Source organism: Onychostruthus taczanowskii, unplaced genomic scaffold (assembly GCF_017590055.1).
Source record: "Onychostruthus taczanowskii isolate IOZ18803 unplaced genomic scaffold, ASM1759005v1 scaffold33, whole genome shotgun sequence".
NCBI lineage: Eukaryota > Metazoa > Chordata > Aves > Passeriformes > Passeridae > Onychostruthus > Onychostruthus taczanowskii.
The window spans coordinates 2,294,753-2,315,143 of NW_024500683.1; the positions used below are offsets into that span (position 1 = coordinate 2,294,753).

Below are 20,391 nucleotides of genomic sequence, written 5' to 3' on the forward strand. Positions count from 1 at the left end.
CCAGTTTGGGTCATCTTTGACTTAGGTCAAATCTAAATGTCCCTCTCTTTTTTTTTTTTTTCCTTTCTTTCCTTTTTTTTTTTTTTTTCATTATAAGCATCAGTGGTAGCTGCTAATAGATTAGCTGTATGTGATATACCTTTGTTCTGTCAATTTAAGCCATCTCTCAACAGACAGACATATGTTTGGATAACTACTACAAGCAAAAACGGAAGTGATTGTCTCTCTCCAACAATGTTTGTTGATCATGTGAATATCTGGTTCCAATTGTTATCCTGGGTGATGTTTTTGAATAGACAGCACCTGCTACTATGATCTAATGCAGGGAGGCCCAGTTGAACTTTCCAGAGATGACTGGGAAGCCCTACGTGTCAGGGGAGTCAATGTTGGATCCACAAGCGATGAAGGTGGAAATAATTTATACCAGCCTATTACCACGCTGGACAGATCCAATTCCTCCAGAAGGATCTGGGCAACTCCCATGAAGCATTTGTGGTCCATTCGGCCATAGTCTCCCCAGACTATTACCTGGAAGAACATAAAATTAAGGTTCATGATTGTCCCCAAATCCATGCTTATACAGGGTTATATACTTAAATCTGTGTATGTTCACTCTTGCTGTTATATGTGTTAGCATAAGGAAAATGTGAATGACTGCTCAAGAGTGAATGACTGCTTCCCTTTCATGGAAAAACCTCATGGCAGGACAGGAAGAAGAGTAACAAAAGAGAAATGTTTAAAGCAATGAGACATTTTGCAAGTCTCAAGCCACAAGGATGTCTGTAATGGTATTTATAAAATTAAATGTTTAGTGAGTTGGAATGGATTTACACATACTTGTTAAATTTAAGTAAACATGCAAGTGATTCCCCAAATGACAGCCTAAAATGGGATTAAGAAGAAACTGACCTGAAGGACTTTACCCTGTGGACTTTCCTCAAAAACCAGTGTCTGTTGGTACAGAGGATCAAGCGTCTTCCTTGCAATTCTTGTCTTCTTCTTAGCTATACATGCTCCATTTTCCAGTAAATACACTTTAACATATGGAGCTGCAAACAGAACATCAAGAATGTTATGTTTGGACTTACAGTGCACATCTGAAATGGAGGACAAATGCCTTAAAAGGAAGCAGAGTAGAAAGAAAATGACACACGTTATTTTCATTTCATCTTTGCAATTGTATAATCTGAATACAATTATATTCATAAAAAAGGTGACACAGCCCACAAGAATTCAATTTGATTTTTATAAACTTTGAATATAATGATCTAAGATCTTACTAACAACAATTACACTTCATGTCAGTCATTTTAAAAACATTTTCTTTTTCCAGGAGTTGACTGTCACTGACAGCTATTTTGGATTCTCTATAAATTCTTAGGGGTCAGAGATAGTTCAAAGCAAAAGGAACCTTTACGACTCTGCCACTCCAATGATACAGACACGAATTGCACTTTCATCTCTAGCTCTTAAAGAGATTGCAAAGTACCATTTTCACTAAATGTCATCTAAAATAACTGTTCCAGGTTTTAGAATAAGCAGTGGTTGGGCTATTGATTCTAAATCTTCTCTAATAATTGTTCCTATAGATAAGTAGAACTTCAGCAAATGTTCTTATAAAATTATACAGTATTATTACAATATACATTGTGTAAATTATTGACACTGACAGAAACACTAGCACAAGCTGCTCCCTTCTTGAAGCATTGTTGTGTATAGTTTTTTTCCCATACCTGGGGTAGATTTGGAGCCAGGTTTTTGTGTGAGGCCACGGGCTCTAATGACTTCTACTTCTAACTGGCCTTTTTTATCCACCATTCCAATCTGGATGTCACCTGAGAGGGAGAAGAAAGAAGCCCACATTTTAGAGAAGCAGTACAGCACAGGAGAAAGGTATAAGAGTGAGAAAGACTAGTTTTATATTATTCTTCTGCATTACTGTGCTTGTTGTGTCTCCTTATGATCCCTTTAGCTTCTCCATCCTTAAACAAGGACTAAATAATATACACTTAGGGAGCATGGTTCCCTTTCTAGGTATACAGTTCATACCAGCTAAAAAGAGGCATCTTTTTCTTCAAAAGTCTCCACCAAGCACACAGGTGACAATTTTTCAATTTTTATCAATATTCCATACACATTTTTGGTGTGACTAAAATGTCACAACATGTTAAAAAAAGAAACTGTTTTCATTTCTAAACAGTCAAACTTGTTTCCTTGCCTGAGTTTTGACAAATGACATTTCCTGCGGAAAAAGGGAACTGCTTACATTGAGACTAAGCACTGTTCTGATCTAGATCAATAAAACACAAGGGCAGTAAACTATGTACTGATGCTCAAAACATTGTATCTCTATGCTTTCATATATCATGGAATCAGCTGAGTAGAAATCTAACTTATATTAAAATAGATTAAAATAGGCCATTTAGAATAAAAAATGCACAGTATGACATGAGCAACTACGTGACACTTGAGCAAATAAATTAAATACATCCATGATACATGTGAGTATGTTTATATTTGATATGTAAGCTCTGATTGTATAAAAAAAAACCAAATTCACAAATAGCTGATCCTGAACTATAGAATTTGGAGTCTGGATTTAGAGAAACAGCATTTTGAAATTAATTGGGTGTGAGATTTTCACATGTTTCTCTAACAGCATATTAAAGCAGTGTTTATACCTTGGTATGTGAGGTATGACAGAACAGCAACAAAGATTTTTTTATCAATTAAACTTTGCTTGAATAAACACAGCCGTGTTTTGCACTAAAAATAGTTCAGAGGTAAATTCCAACAAGCCTTCTTAAGAGCACATCTCTATCTCATATCCAAAATAAAACATGCAACAGGTAACCAGAAGGGGGAGCGATAATCCAAACATCTTCAAATCATCACTAATGAAAGGATAGCACAGAGCAGATCTTCTAAAATTGTTCAAAAACACAGTGGAGTGCTTTTTGTGGGCCAAAACTTGAGCCTATAGTGGATAAAGGTCTAAAAAAAGTCAAAATAAATGTTTTACTCAAGTTATCTGCAGAAAAATCTTTAGTCACAAAACAAGATTACAGTAAAGAAACTGAAGAAATGTAGACACATATACATGCCAATAAAGCCATTTATATATTTATTGGACAAATAATCTCACTAAAAATTTTCTTCCAAAATAATAATAAAAATGCTAATTTAATAAGTTTACTGTTTATGAATGCTTTAGTAGCAGTCATTTGGATTTATACAGCAAGTTTTGCCTTAGAGGGTCCTCAGAGCATTCTCAATATAGGTTTCCTCTGCTCATCAGTTGGGAAGGGAACACTTTTTTGCAATTTTTTTTCCTGTTTCTCTCTCTTTTTTCAGATGTGTTTCAGTAGCCCTTCCTAAAGCTAGTTTACCATGACAGTTTTATTGAAGTACTGGCCATTATAATTTCCAGCAGGAGAAGTATTATTACAGTAGTGGATCAAGGACTCCTCAATTAGCATCCTAAAGCATGTCTAAGAACTGCTCATATATAAGTAAAAAACCCCCAAAGAACTCCAGCCCCAGATGTTTCCAAAGATACTTACACAGTTCTGCACTCTTGTACTTCTTATACAACTCATACCCTGTTCATAAAGAAGCTACATCTAATGCTGCTAAAGGAAATTACAGACTGGTCTGGAAAATAGAGAAGATCACAGACAGACCCCAGCAGCTGTTGTAGAAAAGGACTTTGTGTCTCTCACGACAAGCACTGGCTTTATCAGCGACTGATTATTGGTCATTGCAAATGTTTCCAGAAGATTCACTTTCTGGAGTTAAATGAACTAAACTTGGAAAAGTGCAGTTTGTCCAGAAGCCCTCTGTCACATCCAATATAATCTGTGTCAAGTAAATATGAACTCTGAACAGCTGAGATTTTGCAGCAAGCTACGATTGGAGAAGTCACAATACTTTTGTGTGGGAAGTAAAACCCCTATCTTCAAATTGCAAATAAGATTAGCCAGTACCTCAAATGGAGCAAATAGTTTCTCACCCCACTTTGGGTGCTGCCATGATAGGAACGCTGGTGACTGCAGATAGGACCTTCATGTTGACAATGAAGGAAGACACTTGGTAAAAATCCTTTAGGTGCTGTAGTCTGCCAGTGTGTGCATTAGTTGGTTGTCTTATTATTCATTTAACAGAGGAGAACATATCATTCTTACCCATGGCAGGGGTTGCTAGTGTTTGTCGGCCTACTAACTGTGCAGGTCCCAGTCCATCGAGGAAATCACTGAACTGACTGTCAGCACCCAACCGTACTCCAGGAAATATTAAACTGAAAAAAAAAAGAGCTGGTTAAGAATAAGAATAGGATTAATTTCTGTCATCCTACAGTATTTACCACAAAAGTACTACTGATAAAAGGCAAGCAGCTCAGGATGCACAACCACAAATCATTCTGCAGCATCAGGAATGATATGTTTCCCATGGACCCCAAAGCAGTGTAGAGAAACTCTGCACATCAACTCGAAGTAGTCCATAAATTAGGTCTTGCTAAGGAAGTCTCCAGGAGCAGTGAAGAGCTTGATAGGTAAATAGACCACAAATGACCTTGTATGAGAAAACATAATAAAAAGCTTAATGAAATTTCATAGCCTATACTTCATTAGTGAGTGTGTGATTTACATTGATCCAAACCCCATCTGTATCAGTTAGAACAAACAGGGAAAAGAGACGTACACACTAAATTAATCTGATTGCTGCAGCTGTTTAAAGAAGCAGTAAACTGGCAGGTAGTTAGCAGTAGTGGTGATCAGAGCTAAACCTAATGCCACTCTCGAAACAAAATATTCTGGCAGACAAATCTGGATCTGCAGTTGCTACCCACCCCTCTGTAACGATACAAACTGAACTGTAACACATCAGCACAGCGTATATGGAAACATTCAAGGCCAGGTTAGACAGGGCTTTGAGCAACCTCATCTTGAATACGGCCCTGCCCAGGGCAGGGGGTTAGACTAAATTACCTTTACAGGTCCCTTCCAACTCAAGCTATCCTATGATGCTATAATGTGTACTTTACCAAGCGGCTTCCTTATATTCCATAGTATCCACTTTTAAAAAAAATAGATATACAATCTCCAAACAATAACTAAAGAAAAAATCAAAGAGAGAGAAAGAGTGATCCATGGAGGGAAGACTCAGCTTTGACTTCCTTATAACAATTATGAGAAATAAAAGAACAGACTCTGAACCAAGTCTAGACAACGTATTCCCCAGCAGGTCATCTGCCACTTCTTCTTCTTCCTCAAATGAAATTCCCTATTAGACTGCAAAAATAATAACAAACTTCCTAATAAAACCAAAAGCACCTAGTATTAAAAGCTTTGGTTTCCGCACATCAGGCTTGTGTGCTTCAGCCATTCAATTCACAGTTCTTTGCCAATCCAGTAGTTGCATAGAAAAAGTCCATTCCTCTCTTGAAGACTAACTGTTCTTTCTATGCCTGCATTAAACTTATTGACTGTTGGTGACTGAAGCCGGTCAGAAAATATCATAGAATCATAGAATAGCCTGAGATGGAAGGGATCCACAGGGATCATCAAAGTCCAGCTCCTGGCCCTGCACAGGACAGCCCCAAAAATCTCACCAGGTGCCTGAAAACATTGTCCAAACACTTCTTGAACTCTGTCAGGCTTGTTGTTGTGACCATTCTCTGGGCAGAAAAACTTTTTCTAGCATCTAACCTAAATCTTCCCTGATTCAGCTTCATGCCATACCCTTGGCACTGCGTTTTTATTTAGAAAACTATTTATTTTTCAAAAGCTAAGCTTTTTCACAGAAATTTAGTTTTAAATTCTTTTTCTAAATATGGTTTCTTTAGATGGAGGAAGAAAAGAATCTCAAGGTTTCCAGTTCAACACCAAGATACTATCTGCTTCTCTCCCCAGTGGCACTATCCTTTCACTTTTGCATCTGCTATGAGATGCTTCTTGCTGTTTTATTGGGTTTTTTTCCAAAAAAGTGTTACATTTTGCCATAGGCTGACTAACAACATTGAAAATACTCACTTGAGACCACACTTCTGGCTATACATATGATAATGAAGGTTGGAAGTACATATTAATCTTAATGCGCATTAATTCTAATCCATTGAACTCCACGTAAGGGTCAAGGAAAAGAACATGACAAGGTACCTGGGGTGCAAGCACTCAGTTCACTTCTCAAGCTTGCTTTCCTCACTGCCTTACTCAGAGGATGATTCTCAAATCAGCAATTTATGGCTTTACCTTTCTGTCCTGCAGATGCCTGCTGTGACCTCCATATCCAGACCTTGGCTGCCCTAGCCCTGCCAAATCTATATACACACAATGAAGGTGGAACAGAGGATTAAGCTGTTCCCCTGAAAATGTGCTCAGCCTTAGTGCTGGGCTCCCACCTTTCCTCTCCACTGCTAACCAGGGAAACAGGCTCCCCCAGCTCCTCCCTAAAGGGTCCAGTTTATTTGGCCTTTTGTCACCAAGGTGAGTAACTGATGCCCTACAGATTGACACTCCAGCCTAAGAGAAGGGAAAGAGAATGGCAGGGTGAAGTGTTGAAAGGGTAAAAGTAATGGCCTGTCAAGGAATCATAATGGGGAAAACACTGGGATATTTTACTCTTGTCCCTCATTCTTCATCTGATCTTTATCTGCTTTGGTTTTGTATTAGTCATGATGGAGCCTGTTTTTCTTACATGGCTATTAAAATGCTTAGCATTATCACAGAACCATAAAATGGTTTGGATTGGAAGGCACCTTAAAAGTCATCAAGTTGTGATGCCTGTGCCATGCACAAGCACACCTTTCACTAAATCAGGTAACTCAAAACCCCATCTAATCTGGCTGTGAACACTCCCAATGATAAACCAATCCACAATTTCTTTGGGCAACCTGTTACAGTGTTGCAAAAAAAATTAGAGTGGTGAGAAGATCTGATGATAGAGGCACCTTTACACAGATCCTTGCCACCACCATCACAGCAGCCTCGGCTCTTTGTGCCTTATACAATATGCAGCAGCAATTGTGGTAACACAGTAAGCATACAAAAAGGTGAAGCCAAGAAGTCCAAATCTCTCATTTTTTCCCAGGTCTATAAAGGTGCGTTTGCCCACTCCCAATTTCCCCTTTATTTGGGAAGTCATCTTCTAAGAATTCCCTAGTAACCACTACACCTGGGCACACACAGTAGAGTCCCACTGTGAGGATGCTGGAATATTCCTGTACGTTTTTGTGTCAGAACTGCCTTTGTTCTCCTTTCCGACATATCAAATTGTTCAGCAGTGAATGGAAACAGCTGCCCTATTCCCCACAGCTGTATGTCTGACTTCAGCTGATGGGACAGCTGGGCTCTGTGTTTACAGCTCTTAAGAAGACACTTGGAACAACTCCAAATTAAACTTTCTTTGTATCTAGTACTACTGCACAGAGTTTCATATCACAGGGATTCACATAAAACATGTGAAGTTTAACTATGAGGTAATCCCAACAAATCTCAAAGAAAAAGCATTCCTGTGTTTTGTTTTGAATAATGTAATCTTAATTTAGTTGTCTTTTGATGAAAAAAATGCCTCACTGGGTGACAGGGAAAATAAGAATTCTTACGAAGCTCTGTCTCAGTTTCAATTTCCATGAAATTTGTGCTATGTACCTAAAATAGTTCAGTTTTTCAAATGTTTCAAGAGGAAGAATTTTTACACAAAGCTATTCCCCTCAGCTAGAATGTGGGACATCCCAAGTAATGGGAAAGAAACTTCTACTTTTAGAAACTTCTCCTACATTACTGATATTTTTAATGCCACTCACTTGCCCTCAGAGCTATAACTATTTATGCTGCCGTCAGTGGATTCTCGACTTGGCTGTCGAACCATACGACTTCTCATCTCTGCTGCCATTCCTGTTTCTGTGCTTCTCTGTATCGTGCTCTTTAGCTTCTTGCTGCCAGCCTCTGAAAGCAGAGAAAAAGAAGCAACAGTTAGAATAACTTACAGCAAAGCCTTGCAAGAATGGTGATCTGACTTGGTCTTTCTCATTTACTAACATAAAAAGACTATTCTGATTGAAGAAACAATTACTCTTCCTCAATTACAAACTGGAAATGACTTTTCTTTAAAAGGCTGCAATCTGAAGATCTTCATTAGGGCAAACTGTTACAAATTAGATGTCTTGTTAATAGCCTTTACACAGTTGATATGTAGACAGGTCATGATACTGTCTACTAACCACATACTTGGTAATATGCCTCTAGCCACCTTGCTAGGTTGAGTGACTGCAAAAGAAGATACAATTCTCACAGAAAAATTTAAAAAAGGGAAAACAATCCTTTATGCATTCCACAGAAAAATGTTAAATACTAAGATACATAGTATCAAAAATATAATGTATTTTGACTTGGCAAATTCTTACTTCTCACCACAAAATGTCTTCAAAGCAAACAGTGGACTTTACAGAACATATTATCTCAGTAGTTCTGAAACAGAAATAACTCTTGGGGAATTTGTTTGGAAAACCACAGAATAGTTAAGCTGGATAGGACCACAGTGGAGCATCTGGTTCAACATCCCTGCTTCCTAGAGCCCATTGCACAGGATTGTGTCCAAACAGTTCTTGAATATCTCCAGTGAGGAGACTCCACAACCTCTCTGGGCAGTCAGACTCTAGGCTTGCAACTGTAGGATTAGAAAGTAATGTAAATATTTTGAAATCGTTTAAAGACTTCATCCCTTTGGTCAAGCTTCTATCCCACGTCCTTTAAAATGCAATTTCATTTTCACCCAGAAGTTTTCATGTTTTCCTTGAGCAAGAAGAGCTTCCAGTCCTTTACAGGTTCTCTATGCATTATGGCTGATCTAGAGTGAATTCTGCTGTCACATGGCAGAAATCAGTCTTCTAGATGATGACAGTTGTTCTCAATGATCTTTAAATTTCTTCCACCAAAGCCACCATGTGATGCAATAACGTACTGTCTTCAAACTCATTGTCCTGGTTTTTTTTAAATTTAGTTCAAAATATGCCCAAAGTTCAATGGGTACATATTTTATCTTTTCTCTCAGAAAGTAATAGATATGACAGAGTTTCACATAAGTACATGCTACAACATTCTTCTGCATTTACCCCTTCATTTCAGTGCTCCTTTATTCACCCCTGGAAAATCTGCATGCATCTTTTTCATGGTCTGCTCAGGGAAACAGATGAAAAAGCAAATATTTCTTCCATCTCCACCTGCTGTGGAGACTGAATTGCTCTGAAAAATTTTTCACCATCCTGTTGCACATTGTTGATGTTTGAAACTGACAGATCTTGACAGATCTTATTCATCACAATAAAACTTAAGGCTTTTGTAGCCTCCACACAGCCTGCCCATTCCCCAGGGTGTTTAAACAGGCTGTGGAGATCAGCTGGCCCTTGCTCTTTGGGTCTGCAGAGCTGGTGGAGGGCAAGGAGAAATCATACCACAGAGCTATCAGAGTAACCTCTCTGAAGCTCTCAAGGAAACAGCAAACATGGCCAAAGTGAAAGAATTACTATATTGAGCTTAGAGAAGACACGCCCACAGTGAAAGGGGCTGAGGTTTGCCTCTTAAGCTTTTTGGACCTGGGTTTGTTTATCTACGTCTATTAAGCTGCCAAATGCCTCTGTGTAGAACAGATTAACTACTTCCACAGATCCTTTCCTCTCTTCTGAGGCCAACAGCTCTGAGGTTTTCCTATAGGCCACTACAGCTCATCCACATGGCCAGTCCTTGGTCAGCTGAAAACACATTAACCAGTGCTGCTGAATGTGTGGTGAAGTAGGGTAGGCAAGGTACACCAGGCAGACCAGGCTCCACTCTTACACAGTGCAGGTGGCTGTGGGAGGGATTTGTTGGAGATTCAGTGACTCAGTATGTAGAAACCCAAACACTACATTTGGTCCTGAACTTTCTCTTTAAAAACTGAGGGTGTGTTCAGCATGTCAATGCTGATAGGCAGGATCAGCCTGAAAAATAACTCAAACAGCACCTAGAAAGTATAAGCCACATACTGAGTTGTACTCCAAAGCAGGATTTTCACATTTTCTGTAGGTATGCATTTTCCATCCACATTGTTTTCTTAATCTCTCTCTCTCTCACTCAGCTGGATCTGCCTGAAAGTATGCCTTTTCAAATCTGCTCCTAACAACCTAAGAAAGCATATGAGATTATGTGGTTTACCCCCTGTCTCCATTCCCAGAGCCAGCCAGATCAGGAAGCATGACCTGGAAGATATAATAGGGTAGAGCCTGAAATGTGTTCAGCTGAATAGGATTAGTATTCAGGGCTCAGGAAAAGTAAATGAGGAGACTCTAGAGGTAGCTACAAAACCATCACGGTCCTGGCACTAATTGGTAAAGGTATGTTGTTCTGGACTACCTGGACAACATGGTGGGTGCTGAAATTTAACAGTGAGAGCCAGGTTGTTGGGACAGATAATAAATATAGCAACAGAAATAATAACTGTAAAAATATCCATTCACTAAATTACAAAAATTAATATTTTAGCTTTGAGCCACAGTAGAGATTGAAAATAGCAGATGGATTTTTTTTTTAAAGAGTAATGTTACATTGTCATAGATAACATTGGTACTCATCTTTAAACACACTTCTTTGCTCCACAGATTTGAAAAGCACAGACCCTGGAGAAGGAATCCTTGTGCATGGCCAAAATCTTGTCTTGCTGAGCTGCAAGTACCAGACTGTCTTTTTTCCAAATACTTTTCAAGTGACTGCTCTCTGTCTTACAGTCCCAGATTCTACTTCTTTCTCTGTTCTCAGCAGCATTTTTACTTTTCAGTTTGAAGAATCAAAAGCATACTTTTGCCTCCCCTTATAACTGCTATTAATACTCACAATGTTTCCCAGGAAAACTAGAGTTCTCCAATTTATTTACTTTTATAATCTCAGTCTTAATATTCTGAAGTACAATTAGAAATTTAACAGTAACCCAACAGAATGACGAAACACAGCAAGAGTTTTATGGCATAGAGAAAATTGCTTTTGCCCATTGATAAGAATCAAAATACTTATTGCACAGGTTTTGGAAGTTTTAACCTTGGTCACTTATGCATCTCATATCTTACATGATATAATACATTATATTTGCAATTTTAACACAAAAAGTCAAGAGATGGTTTATCTTGTTAGTCTGCTCCTGTAAGCTTTTCAGCAAAACCTAGTTCTGTGAGGGAGAGAGGCGCTTAGCATGCAGATGAGTTGGGAACTGCTTCTATTTCTAAAGGTATTTTGCTAAAGTGAACTCACTCTGGGGTACAATTCCAGTCCTGCCTTGACTGCACAATGAAATAAGGGATCCAAAACAACTACCAGTGTTTTCCCTGCTATTGATAATACTTCTTTGAGAAAACTTCCACTTTCATCTTGTATTACTTTCATTATAACAGCTCTGCATATATCCTTGGAATGCTGTCTTTACATGAATAATACAGGTTCATAAAATATTCAATCTCAATATCTATGCTATGACACACTGAGATTTTCTGCTCTTGTCAGGGTGTCTGTTGGAGAAAGCTTGATCCTGCTCCAAATCTTTATTAGTTTGATATGTGCAATTAAATTTTATAATACATCACAGTCATTTGCATGCACTGTGTAAATTACACTATATTCGTTCTCAGTAAAGACTGAGAATGTCTGTATACTGAATATCAGTCAGATGTAAAATTTACTCTGAATGGTCTATGTGCTTCTCTGCTGTGTCAACTGTGTAAGGATTTCTACATGCAGGAATGCAGACTGTGCATTAATATATTCAGATGTGCATAAATTACATGTAAACACCTGGCTTAACAGGTACAAGCTAGAGAAAAACTACTAAAAAGCAACTGTGATGAATATTTTTTCAGATTTAATAATTGATCCCAAAGCATCATAAAGCAGCCACCTGCAGCTACGAAATATACACAGCTTGTAAGCATTTTGCAATTAATCAACAGCAGCAGTCCTGCTGCAACACGCTGATGAGCGTGTGCAATGTGCTATTTCCATCTCTTATTATAAATACAGTCTATAGTGATTCCTGTTCGCTCTGACAAGAAACTGGCCCTTGATTTTGATTTTCCCTGACAAAAGTAAGTTAACAAAGACCAGCATCTGAGCAACAAAGCACAGCAAAAAGCAGCTGTGCTCTACCTTGTATCTGCACAAAATATCAAAGCATCTGATGTGTTCCAAATTTCTCTACAGCCTAATCACTCTGAAGTCTAGGAGCCAGGAGCTATTAACAACAGAATTATAGTGAGAGGGTCAATGATATTATCTAGAGATTTAAGGTGGCCTACTACAGATACTTCAAAGCTAGCTTTACATTCTAAATGTAAATCCAGTTCAGAGAGGACCATGCCAGACATTCGCCCCTTTCGGCCTCGCCCCACTTAGCAAAGGCATGGCTGCACATGGCATCACCATTGGCCTGGCTTTTCCTCTGTGCTCCATGTGGTGCCTGGAGGCAGTTACTACATTTTGCTCTTGTTTCAGTTCAGGAAGTCTGAAATGATGAGGGGCTGCTGGAGCAAAGCTTTCATCCAAGGTGCCAAGGTGCATATTACATGCCATGGGTCAAGCCTAGGGGACATACAAGAATGTGCAAGGACATGAGCTTGGCAGCTTAGTCAAGAGGATGGTATTAGAGACCACTGCAGGGCAGAAGACAATCCTGACATGACCCTCTATGTGCTGCCTGTGGAGAGAGGTGCCTTAAGTGAGCATTGCCCAGAGTCGTACCTGAGGGCAACTAGTTGGTTAGCACCCAAAAAAGAAGCAAATTTACACACATGCAGCACCCAAGTATGTGAAAATTCATGACTGGTTCAAAAGAACACACAAGAGAACAAAGCATACACCACTGCTAAATCTACTAATGAAAGGGATCATAGGAAGTGTCATTGCAGGGCTCAAGGGCAATTTATTTGCAGTCTCAAGTACACTCTTGCATTCAAAGAAAGCCTAAAAGGACTACAGATCCAAACCAGCTCTGACAGAAACCGGACAGGACTGTGACCATATGGCTGTTTTGTACACTGTGTGTGAGACACCAACAAGATTATGTCAACTGGAACAGTAAGGGTCAGCCTCAAAGATCTATAAAAAGAAAAGCCAAGGGCACATTTACTTCTGGACCTTTCTGATGTGTTAGTGATTTTTACAACTTCAAATTTAGCTGCTTGGAGACCTGCTAGGTTACAATTTCTGCAGAATCCCCCTCACTTGGCATGTAGTGCTTTTAAACAACATTGAAAAAGTGCCCGTTGGCTTATGGTCCTAAACAGAGACAGAAGAAAAAGAATAAACAGTTCAAAGAGTATTTAATTTTTTAAATGTGTACATATCTCAGATGAACTCAGCAGTGCATTGATCACTAAGACTGAAAGTACATAGTGACTATGGACAGAAGATAAATAGTAAAAAAATTGACATTTAAAAAAAAATTTCAACAATACAAGTTTCTAAACTTTATATAATGCAATATTCCCCTTTACTTTCAATTCTGTGTACTCTGCAATACTCTCCAGAATATAATTCTCTTTTTAAAAAGATGTGAAATATTATAGCAATTGTGCTTCTTCCAAATAGCACGCAAAATATTAAAAAAAGGGAGAATGCTGTTGATATTCTGTCAGATCCTGCATTTTAAAATCCAAATATAAACCATCATATACTTCTTCCCATCTCTATTTATTAAAACTAATCTACCAAAAAAATTTATACTAATATAAATTACAAAACCTTCTCAAAATAATATTTACCTTTTCAGCTGGAACAATTCATTGAGAAGAAATTTTATCAGAAGTTTGGAATAAACTGTATCTCAAAGCTGTATTTATAAAGTCACAAACTCATCTGGCAAACACCTTTCACTCCCAATAAATACTTTCAGATAATACACAAAAGATAATGCAATTAGCCCCTTAATATACACAATATATTTTTCTGACATATGTAGAGCAAAGGAACAAAAAGCACCAATCCCAAGAAAAGGAGACTTCACTGAATTCATGCCAATGGTTTTATCAATGCTTTGATGGCATTTTAGACATTGTACAGCAGAATCTCACCTTTTGACTGTATTTTTCACTGAAAATCAAACTTGCAGAGTCAGACTCTTAACAGTTTTAGATTTCAAAGCAACTTATCCAACAGCTCCTAGTGGCTTGCATGAAACAGGAGTAGCACATTGAGAGCAAATGACAGGAATAGTGCAAAGCATCAAAACAAAAGCAAACAAGAAGTGGAAAATCAGGCCATTTTTTACTACCTGACAGTGGTCTCAAAACTTTAAGCAACTGCTTTTACAAATTGTATCTCCTTTAAAAATCTTAGACATATTTACTGAAAAAAAAAAGTAGAAACAAGCATGTGTTTTATATGTTTATTCTGATACTTATGATTTTTTCATGTCAGGGAAGAAAACCTGTGTTTAACCAGGACATATGTATCTTAAGGCAAAACAAGGATATCTGGTCAGAAAAAGAGCAGTTATGGCTTCTGAAACTACTTTATGAAGATTAAGTTTTTTGTCCACATACTTGTAGTGAAGAGAAAAGAGCCCCTGTCTGTCAGCCAAAATGAGGCAATCAAAGATGATCTATAGCAATGAGTTTCTACTGCTGGGATTGTGCTAAGCATACTTTATAAACATACAGAAATGAAAGAATCTTAATTATCTTATTCACACATGTGCAAGAGCTATATAAAACCAGAATATGTCAGTGAAGCTGATAATAGGTACACGTGTTCTTCAACTCCTAAGCCATTTTCAATGAAATTCAATTATCAGAACAACAAACCCATGTTTCCAACAAATTATTTACTATATAAACGGTTTATAAAATATCAAGCACTCGCTTTCTCATATACTCTTGGCTTTTTTGTTAGATGGGAGGAGAATATGAGACAGAGCAAAATAAGAAGCTCAAAAGAGCTGTTAGCACTTCAACAATAACATTTTTAATTTAAAACACAGCCCTATATTACATTATTTTAACCAGCCAAGCCCTCACAGAGAACTGACTTATGGTATAGAGATAACATTTGTCCAAGGCAAGGGTGCTGGGACACAGCTTGCAATTAATACAGCAAGGGAAAATGAAATGCAATGCAGAAAAAAGAAAGATTTTTCAGATAAACTAAACCAACACTTCATTTTATTAGGAACTTATACATATTTAAGTGATTACTTTTGTAGTTTCAGACAGCCATTACAATTTTAGTAAATTTGAGTCCTTTTAATTAAGTCTTCACAATTATGAGTAGTTCAGTATTTATTATTAAACATAACACGACATTGTGATTAATAAAAGACAATATTTTACAAGATGATACCACCAATATGAAAATTTATAAGGCATCACTAATAAAGAAATTCATTATTATTGTGCATCTTCAAAAAATTTCCTAAGAACTATGTGCTGTACATGATGGCAGCCTAAAGTCTATTTTAATAATCTCCAAAAACCTGTCAATTAAAACACTGTCAAAACCACTAGTGCTAAAGTATCTTCCAGTAAAAAGATATTACATGCCTTTTTGTACAGTTGAAAACATTCTGAATAATAGCTCAACCCTAATACAAGTACACAGCATACTGATCAGGAGATATTACAGCTTCAGAAAGAGTCCCTTCCTTTTCATCTCAATTACCAACCAGCAAAACAATCTGAAAATGCTTTACCTTTCCCGTAGTTTGATTTGCTCTGACTGCAACTATCAAGCCATCTAAGTTTTATTTTACCACTACCAGCAACTCCCAGGTGGGTATCACATTTCCCTTTAAAAATGTTAATAACCAGCCTTTAAGAGATCATTTCTAATGTATCAGATCAGCATCGTACCACACCGACTCTGGATTTTCTTTAGTGACTGTAACATTGCAAAGTTGTAACTCCAGACTACCATACATTGCTAAATAAAGCAAGACTCATGAACAGGCTCACCACGGTAAAACACAGAAAATACAAGCTTACCTTTGGTTTAAGCAAAATTAAACATTGGCTACAATATAATCCTTAGCAAGCAGCCAGCACCTAAAGGAGCTTCACCTTTGTTTAAATAACTTGTGAGGTTTCTGGGTAGAATAAATCTTTGGGGTCCTGGCGTTGCCTCTCCCTCGTTATCCTGTAACCACTTGGCACCGCAGCACTGCGAGGAATGATCAAGTTGCTTCACTCACAAGTTCCTTTTACAACTGTGATTACATTACAGGGCCTTGCAGTGAAAAAAGGACTGAGCTACCTGCCAGCTAGCACTTCGTAATATATTGCTGAAAGGTTAAAAAATTCAGTCAGCAGTGCATTTTCCAGTTATGTGCAAGCAGAGAAAAGCATAAAATGTTCTTAGCAACCTTGGTCAATGGTCATGCATTTTTTTAATGCTGCTGGTCAAAATTTGATGAGGAGTCAGATAAATTCAGAATCACATTTCTCTGTCCTGGTGATTTTGACTTATTTTGCATGAATTTGGTACAAAACCACCTGAAACACTGCAAACCTGAGAAAACATCAAATTAGCCTTAAATACTAAGTTACAGTTATGCAGCAGAAAAGTCTAAATGATGTTACTGTCTTAGAGGGACTTGAGCACTGCAGAGTTAAAAAAGTTTCACTGCCTCTGAAATGCCCATGTGCATTCTGAGAACAGAATTTCATTTTTTAATTGTCTCTTTCATCTTTAATCTTCCTTTTGAGGAAATAGACTTTGCAATATTTGTTTCTATGTCAAATTTTTCAGTTTCTCTGATAGTCTATTCTGAAAATGTATTATAATTTCATTTTGCAGTTGGTTAAGAATCAATTCATTTAACACATCTTTATCAACTAGCATTTGAAATTGTAGGGACCAATGTGCCTTCTCAGGATGATTAGAGCCAGAATGGAGAAAGGAAATTACTCAGCATTTGTTAAGCCAAAGGAAGAGAATTATTTCAAATAGAATTATAATGAGGAAAAAATTTAAAACGTGCACAATACAGTTCTGTAGATCTTCAACTTATGGTAAAGTTCTGATTATTTCAAGTATCATTAAATAATTCAGGAGAAAAATGCCACAAATTAAACTGTTCATTTCAACTAATAAACATACAACAATTTAAGACTGCAAATACTGTAGAGGTGACAAACTCAAAATCCTCCCCAGTAGTGATGCAGTATATCTCATGTCAGTCCTATGCAGAATTTCCATGTATTTCCATTGCTTAAGCACAGATTTCCTATTTAGTGCAATAGTTTATCTAAAATTATCTAGAAGTTATCTTCTAGATAATTTTAGAAATCATGCTTAGAAGGTGATATTGCCTTTTTGAAAAATACATAGCTGTATGGTATGTAATTCTCTCATGATGTGTGTTAAATTAAAAAAAAAAAGTAAAATATTATTAAATTGAAAGATTAATCTCAATACAATACCATGGTAGGGATGAAATGCTGATGTTGGGAGCTGCTTATGTGTGCATGTCAGTCTCCCAAGACCTGTCTTCAGCCTGCACCTCGCAAAGGCTCCAGGACCTGCCTGCCACCTTGAGCAGTTTTACTCAAAGCACTGCACTTGTGTCAAGTGCACAGAAGTTCCCTCCCATACAGGCTCTTGCTTAGGGAAACTCAACAGAGGGTTAAAGTTGAAATAAAAAACACACACCGGGAAAGCTCCATGGCTCTGCAGCCTTTCAGAAAGCTCCTTGGGTCACAGCCTTTCCTCTTTTATGCTTCTTCTCCTAATCCCAGGAAAAATCATTCCAAATATTTCTTATTTGTAGGGCCAAACCCCCTTTCCAGGATTAAAACTGTTTGACTTACTCTTCTGGATGTGTAGCACAAAGGCTGATCAAAAACTTGGCTTGTTCTTCCACCACTGAATCCTGAAATATTAAACTTCACAAAGTCAATTTTTCTTGGCAGCCTCCAAAGTACCACACCTCAAATAACCTTTTATTTAACTTTCTACAACTTTAGACAAAATTTTGCATGTTGTTTTTGCAACCTTGTTTGCACTGCTGTCCCTTGTAGCACCATCAGTGATCCTACCGAAGTTTCAGCTATAGTAAACTATAACCATGCTCTTTTTCAGCCAAAGTACCTATGCTAATGCTTACTTTGCTCTTGAATTTTTTTTTTTTAAATGTAACTATCTAAAGTTCCAAGCCAGCTAGGTTGGGATGATGTGCAGACAATACCTCTCACCTTTGAGATCAGCCCAGGTAATAACTTCCAGAACAGAGGCTGAAACTCAGGAGATGCTCTTTCTTTTGATCAACTAGAGTTCAAATCCAGTTAATAGTGGTCCTGGTGCAAGAATTTATCTTTTGAAACAGCTTTTTATTCACAGTAGTAGTTAAGACAGGTAAGTAGTGAGCGAGACAGTCACTTAATGCTTCCATTTCCAAAGAGCTTTTTGTGGCATTACATTCACTCTGGTTTGCATTAGCTACAGCCATCTGTGGGTAAAAACATCTATGCCTTGGGCAGCGGATCTGTGCTAGATAAACACTGCATAACTCTAAGATATAATTGTTCCTTTGTGTTTATATTATTGAAAGTGGACAACTGCACACAAAGACCTGCTTCAGAGACACATCGTTCAGCCAAACTTCCCAAGTGAATGCTCCAGCATAACTCTGCTATGAAATCCTAAGGTTTGCATCCAGTATTGCTGGTTTATGTTCATTATCAAATACCCTCTGAGGAAAACACTACTGACAAGATATAAAAGTTCAGCTGTGCCACAGACAGACTCCAGCACAAAAAACCTGTCATCAGTACTGCTTTGATGTCTGGGCAAGGTAGGGAGCAGTGTGACATGGCAGGATTTTCTGTAACACCTTGCATTTTTCCATCAAAGGCAGTTATAGGTTATTTCTGCAGTTCCTATGGCTGCTCATTTCTCACTTTCCTCAGCTCTCCTCTCTTGGTTACAAACCTTGCTTAGCAAGGAAGCACTTGCCTTTCCAAATGGTGAAGCAGATGAGACAACAGTCAATAGGCACGAGGCAAAAAGCAAACCAATACAGGAAGAGTTGTTCTGTGATCTCCCTGGTAAATGACACTAAATTTTTTACTACAAAGCAAGATTTTTCACTGTGACTGTTGGGTTGTTTTATAATAGATTTATCATATAAATAATCTGTTAGAAACATGACAAAAAGCTAAGATAAATACAAGCACAAGGGAGAATTAGCCATATATATAATAAAATAATATTTGAGAGTATCTGAATTACAGCCAATAAATAGAAGCAGAGAGTGTGGATTTGCAAAATTTTAAAGCCCTTTCAAACATAAAGCAGAATGATATGGAGGAAAAAAAAGTGGTGCTAATACAGCCTATCTCTACAGAAAAAAAACCCAAACCTGATTCCCTCCCAAACTTCTAGGTATTTCTGAAGTGAAAACACTTCCAAACTGCTGTGCCAACTAAAATAGAACATTATATGAAAGACATGTTTTAATGCAACTGTGCATGAATGCCAGCAAGTTTAAGGATCAAAGGAACTTGTCTTGAACTAATACAATATCCAGAAATGTTGTTCCATGTATGCTAATAACAAAAATACAATACAAAGCTAATTTCACTACTTTTGAACCATTTAACAGGCCATTTTCCTCCCTGTGTATTACTCAAAAGCAGACACTATGATTGAGCATTAAATTTTCCTCCTGTATGGGTATAGAAGACACTAACAAACCTATCACAGATGAAGAAATAACAACCATTTAATGATAAACTGTAAAATAAAACTTGCACATCAGCATCAGCGCAAAAGAAAATGAGAAAGGACAGCAGAAAATTGCACAGCTCTGTACAAAGGGAAATTTTAAAATCCACATCATAATAACAAACATGAAAATCTGCAATGATCAATCAGCCAGTATGAATTCTGAATTTACTTGTGGGTAGCAGAGAAAAAGATGGCTCCCCAGAGCATACAGCACAAAATCAAAATGTAATTAACAAACCTTATTTTCATGGTTCTAGGCTTACTATTGGTTAAACAGAAACACGCCTTTTACAGTAACTTTAGACTCTATTACTCAAGCCAAGCAGTACTACATCTTTCCAGGGATTTCCATATATATTAGCTCATGGATGAAGATCATAAAATACAAAAGTAAAACAAACTTGCCTTTCATAGCAGGATTACACCATGGTGCTTGAATCTGGCAGAGCTAATGGTTTGAAGGTCAGGCTCTTTCGAACAGATGCACTAATCTCTTATTATCTCTATTACACAAATTATTTCAGATAGTATTTTTTATTGGAACCGAGAGATAAACCTCTATTTGCTGCCTAGGATTATTGTGATCATTAATGAGAGTGGTTCTTTTTGGGTGTGTGTTAAGTGTGAGAGGGTAGCTCCTATGAAGTACAGGCTG

General features: G+C 37.6%; 1 protein-coding gene across 17 annotated transcripts in view; it reads right to left on the minus strand.

Moving 5' to 3' along the window:
- Positions 1–309: 309 nt before the first annotated feature.
- RIMS1 (regulating synaptic membrane exocytosis 1) overlaps positions 310–20,391 on the minus strand; it is a 305,714-nt gene continuing 285,632 nt past the window's right edge. For all 17 annotated transcript variants that reach the window (XM_041410580.1, XM_041410597.1, XM_041410592.1 and 14 more), the window contains 5 exons: positions 7,805–7,946; positions 4,185–4,297; positions 1,734–1,835; positions 910–1,049; positions 310–528 (listed from right to left, as the gene is read on the minus strand). In XM_041410580.1, the coding sequence (XP_041266514.1) occupies positions 310–528; positions 910–1,049; positions 1,734–1,835; positions 4,185–4,297; positions 7,805–7,946 (716 nt within the window). The remainder of the gene's footprint in view (positions 529–909; positions 1,050–1,733; positions 1,836–4,184; positions 4,298–7,804; positions 7,947–20,391) is intronic.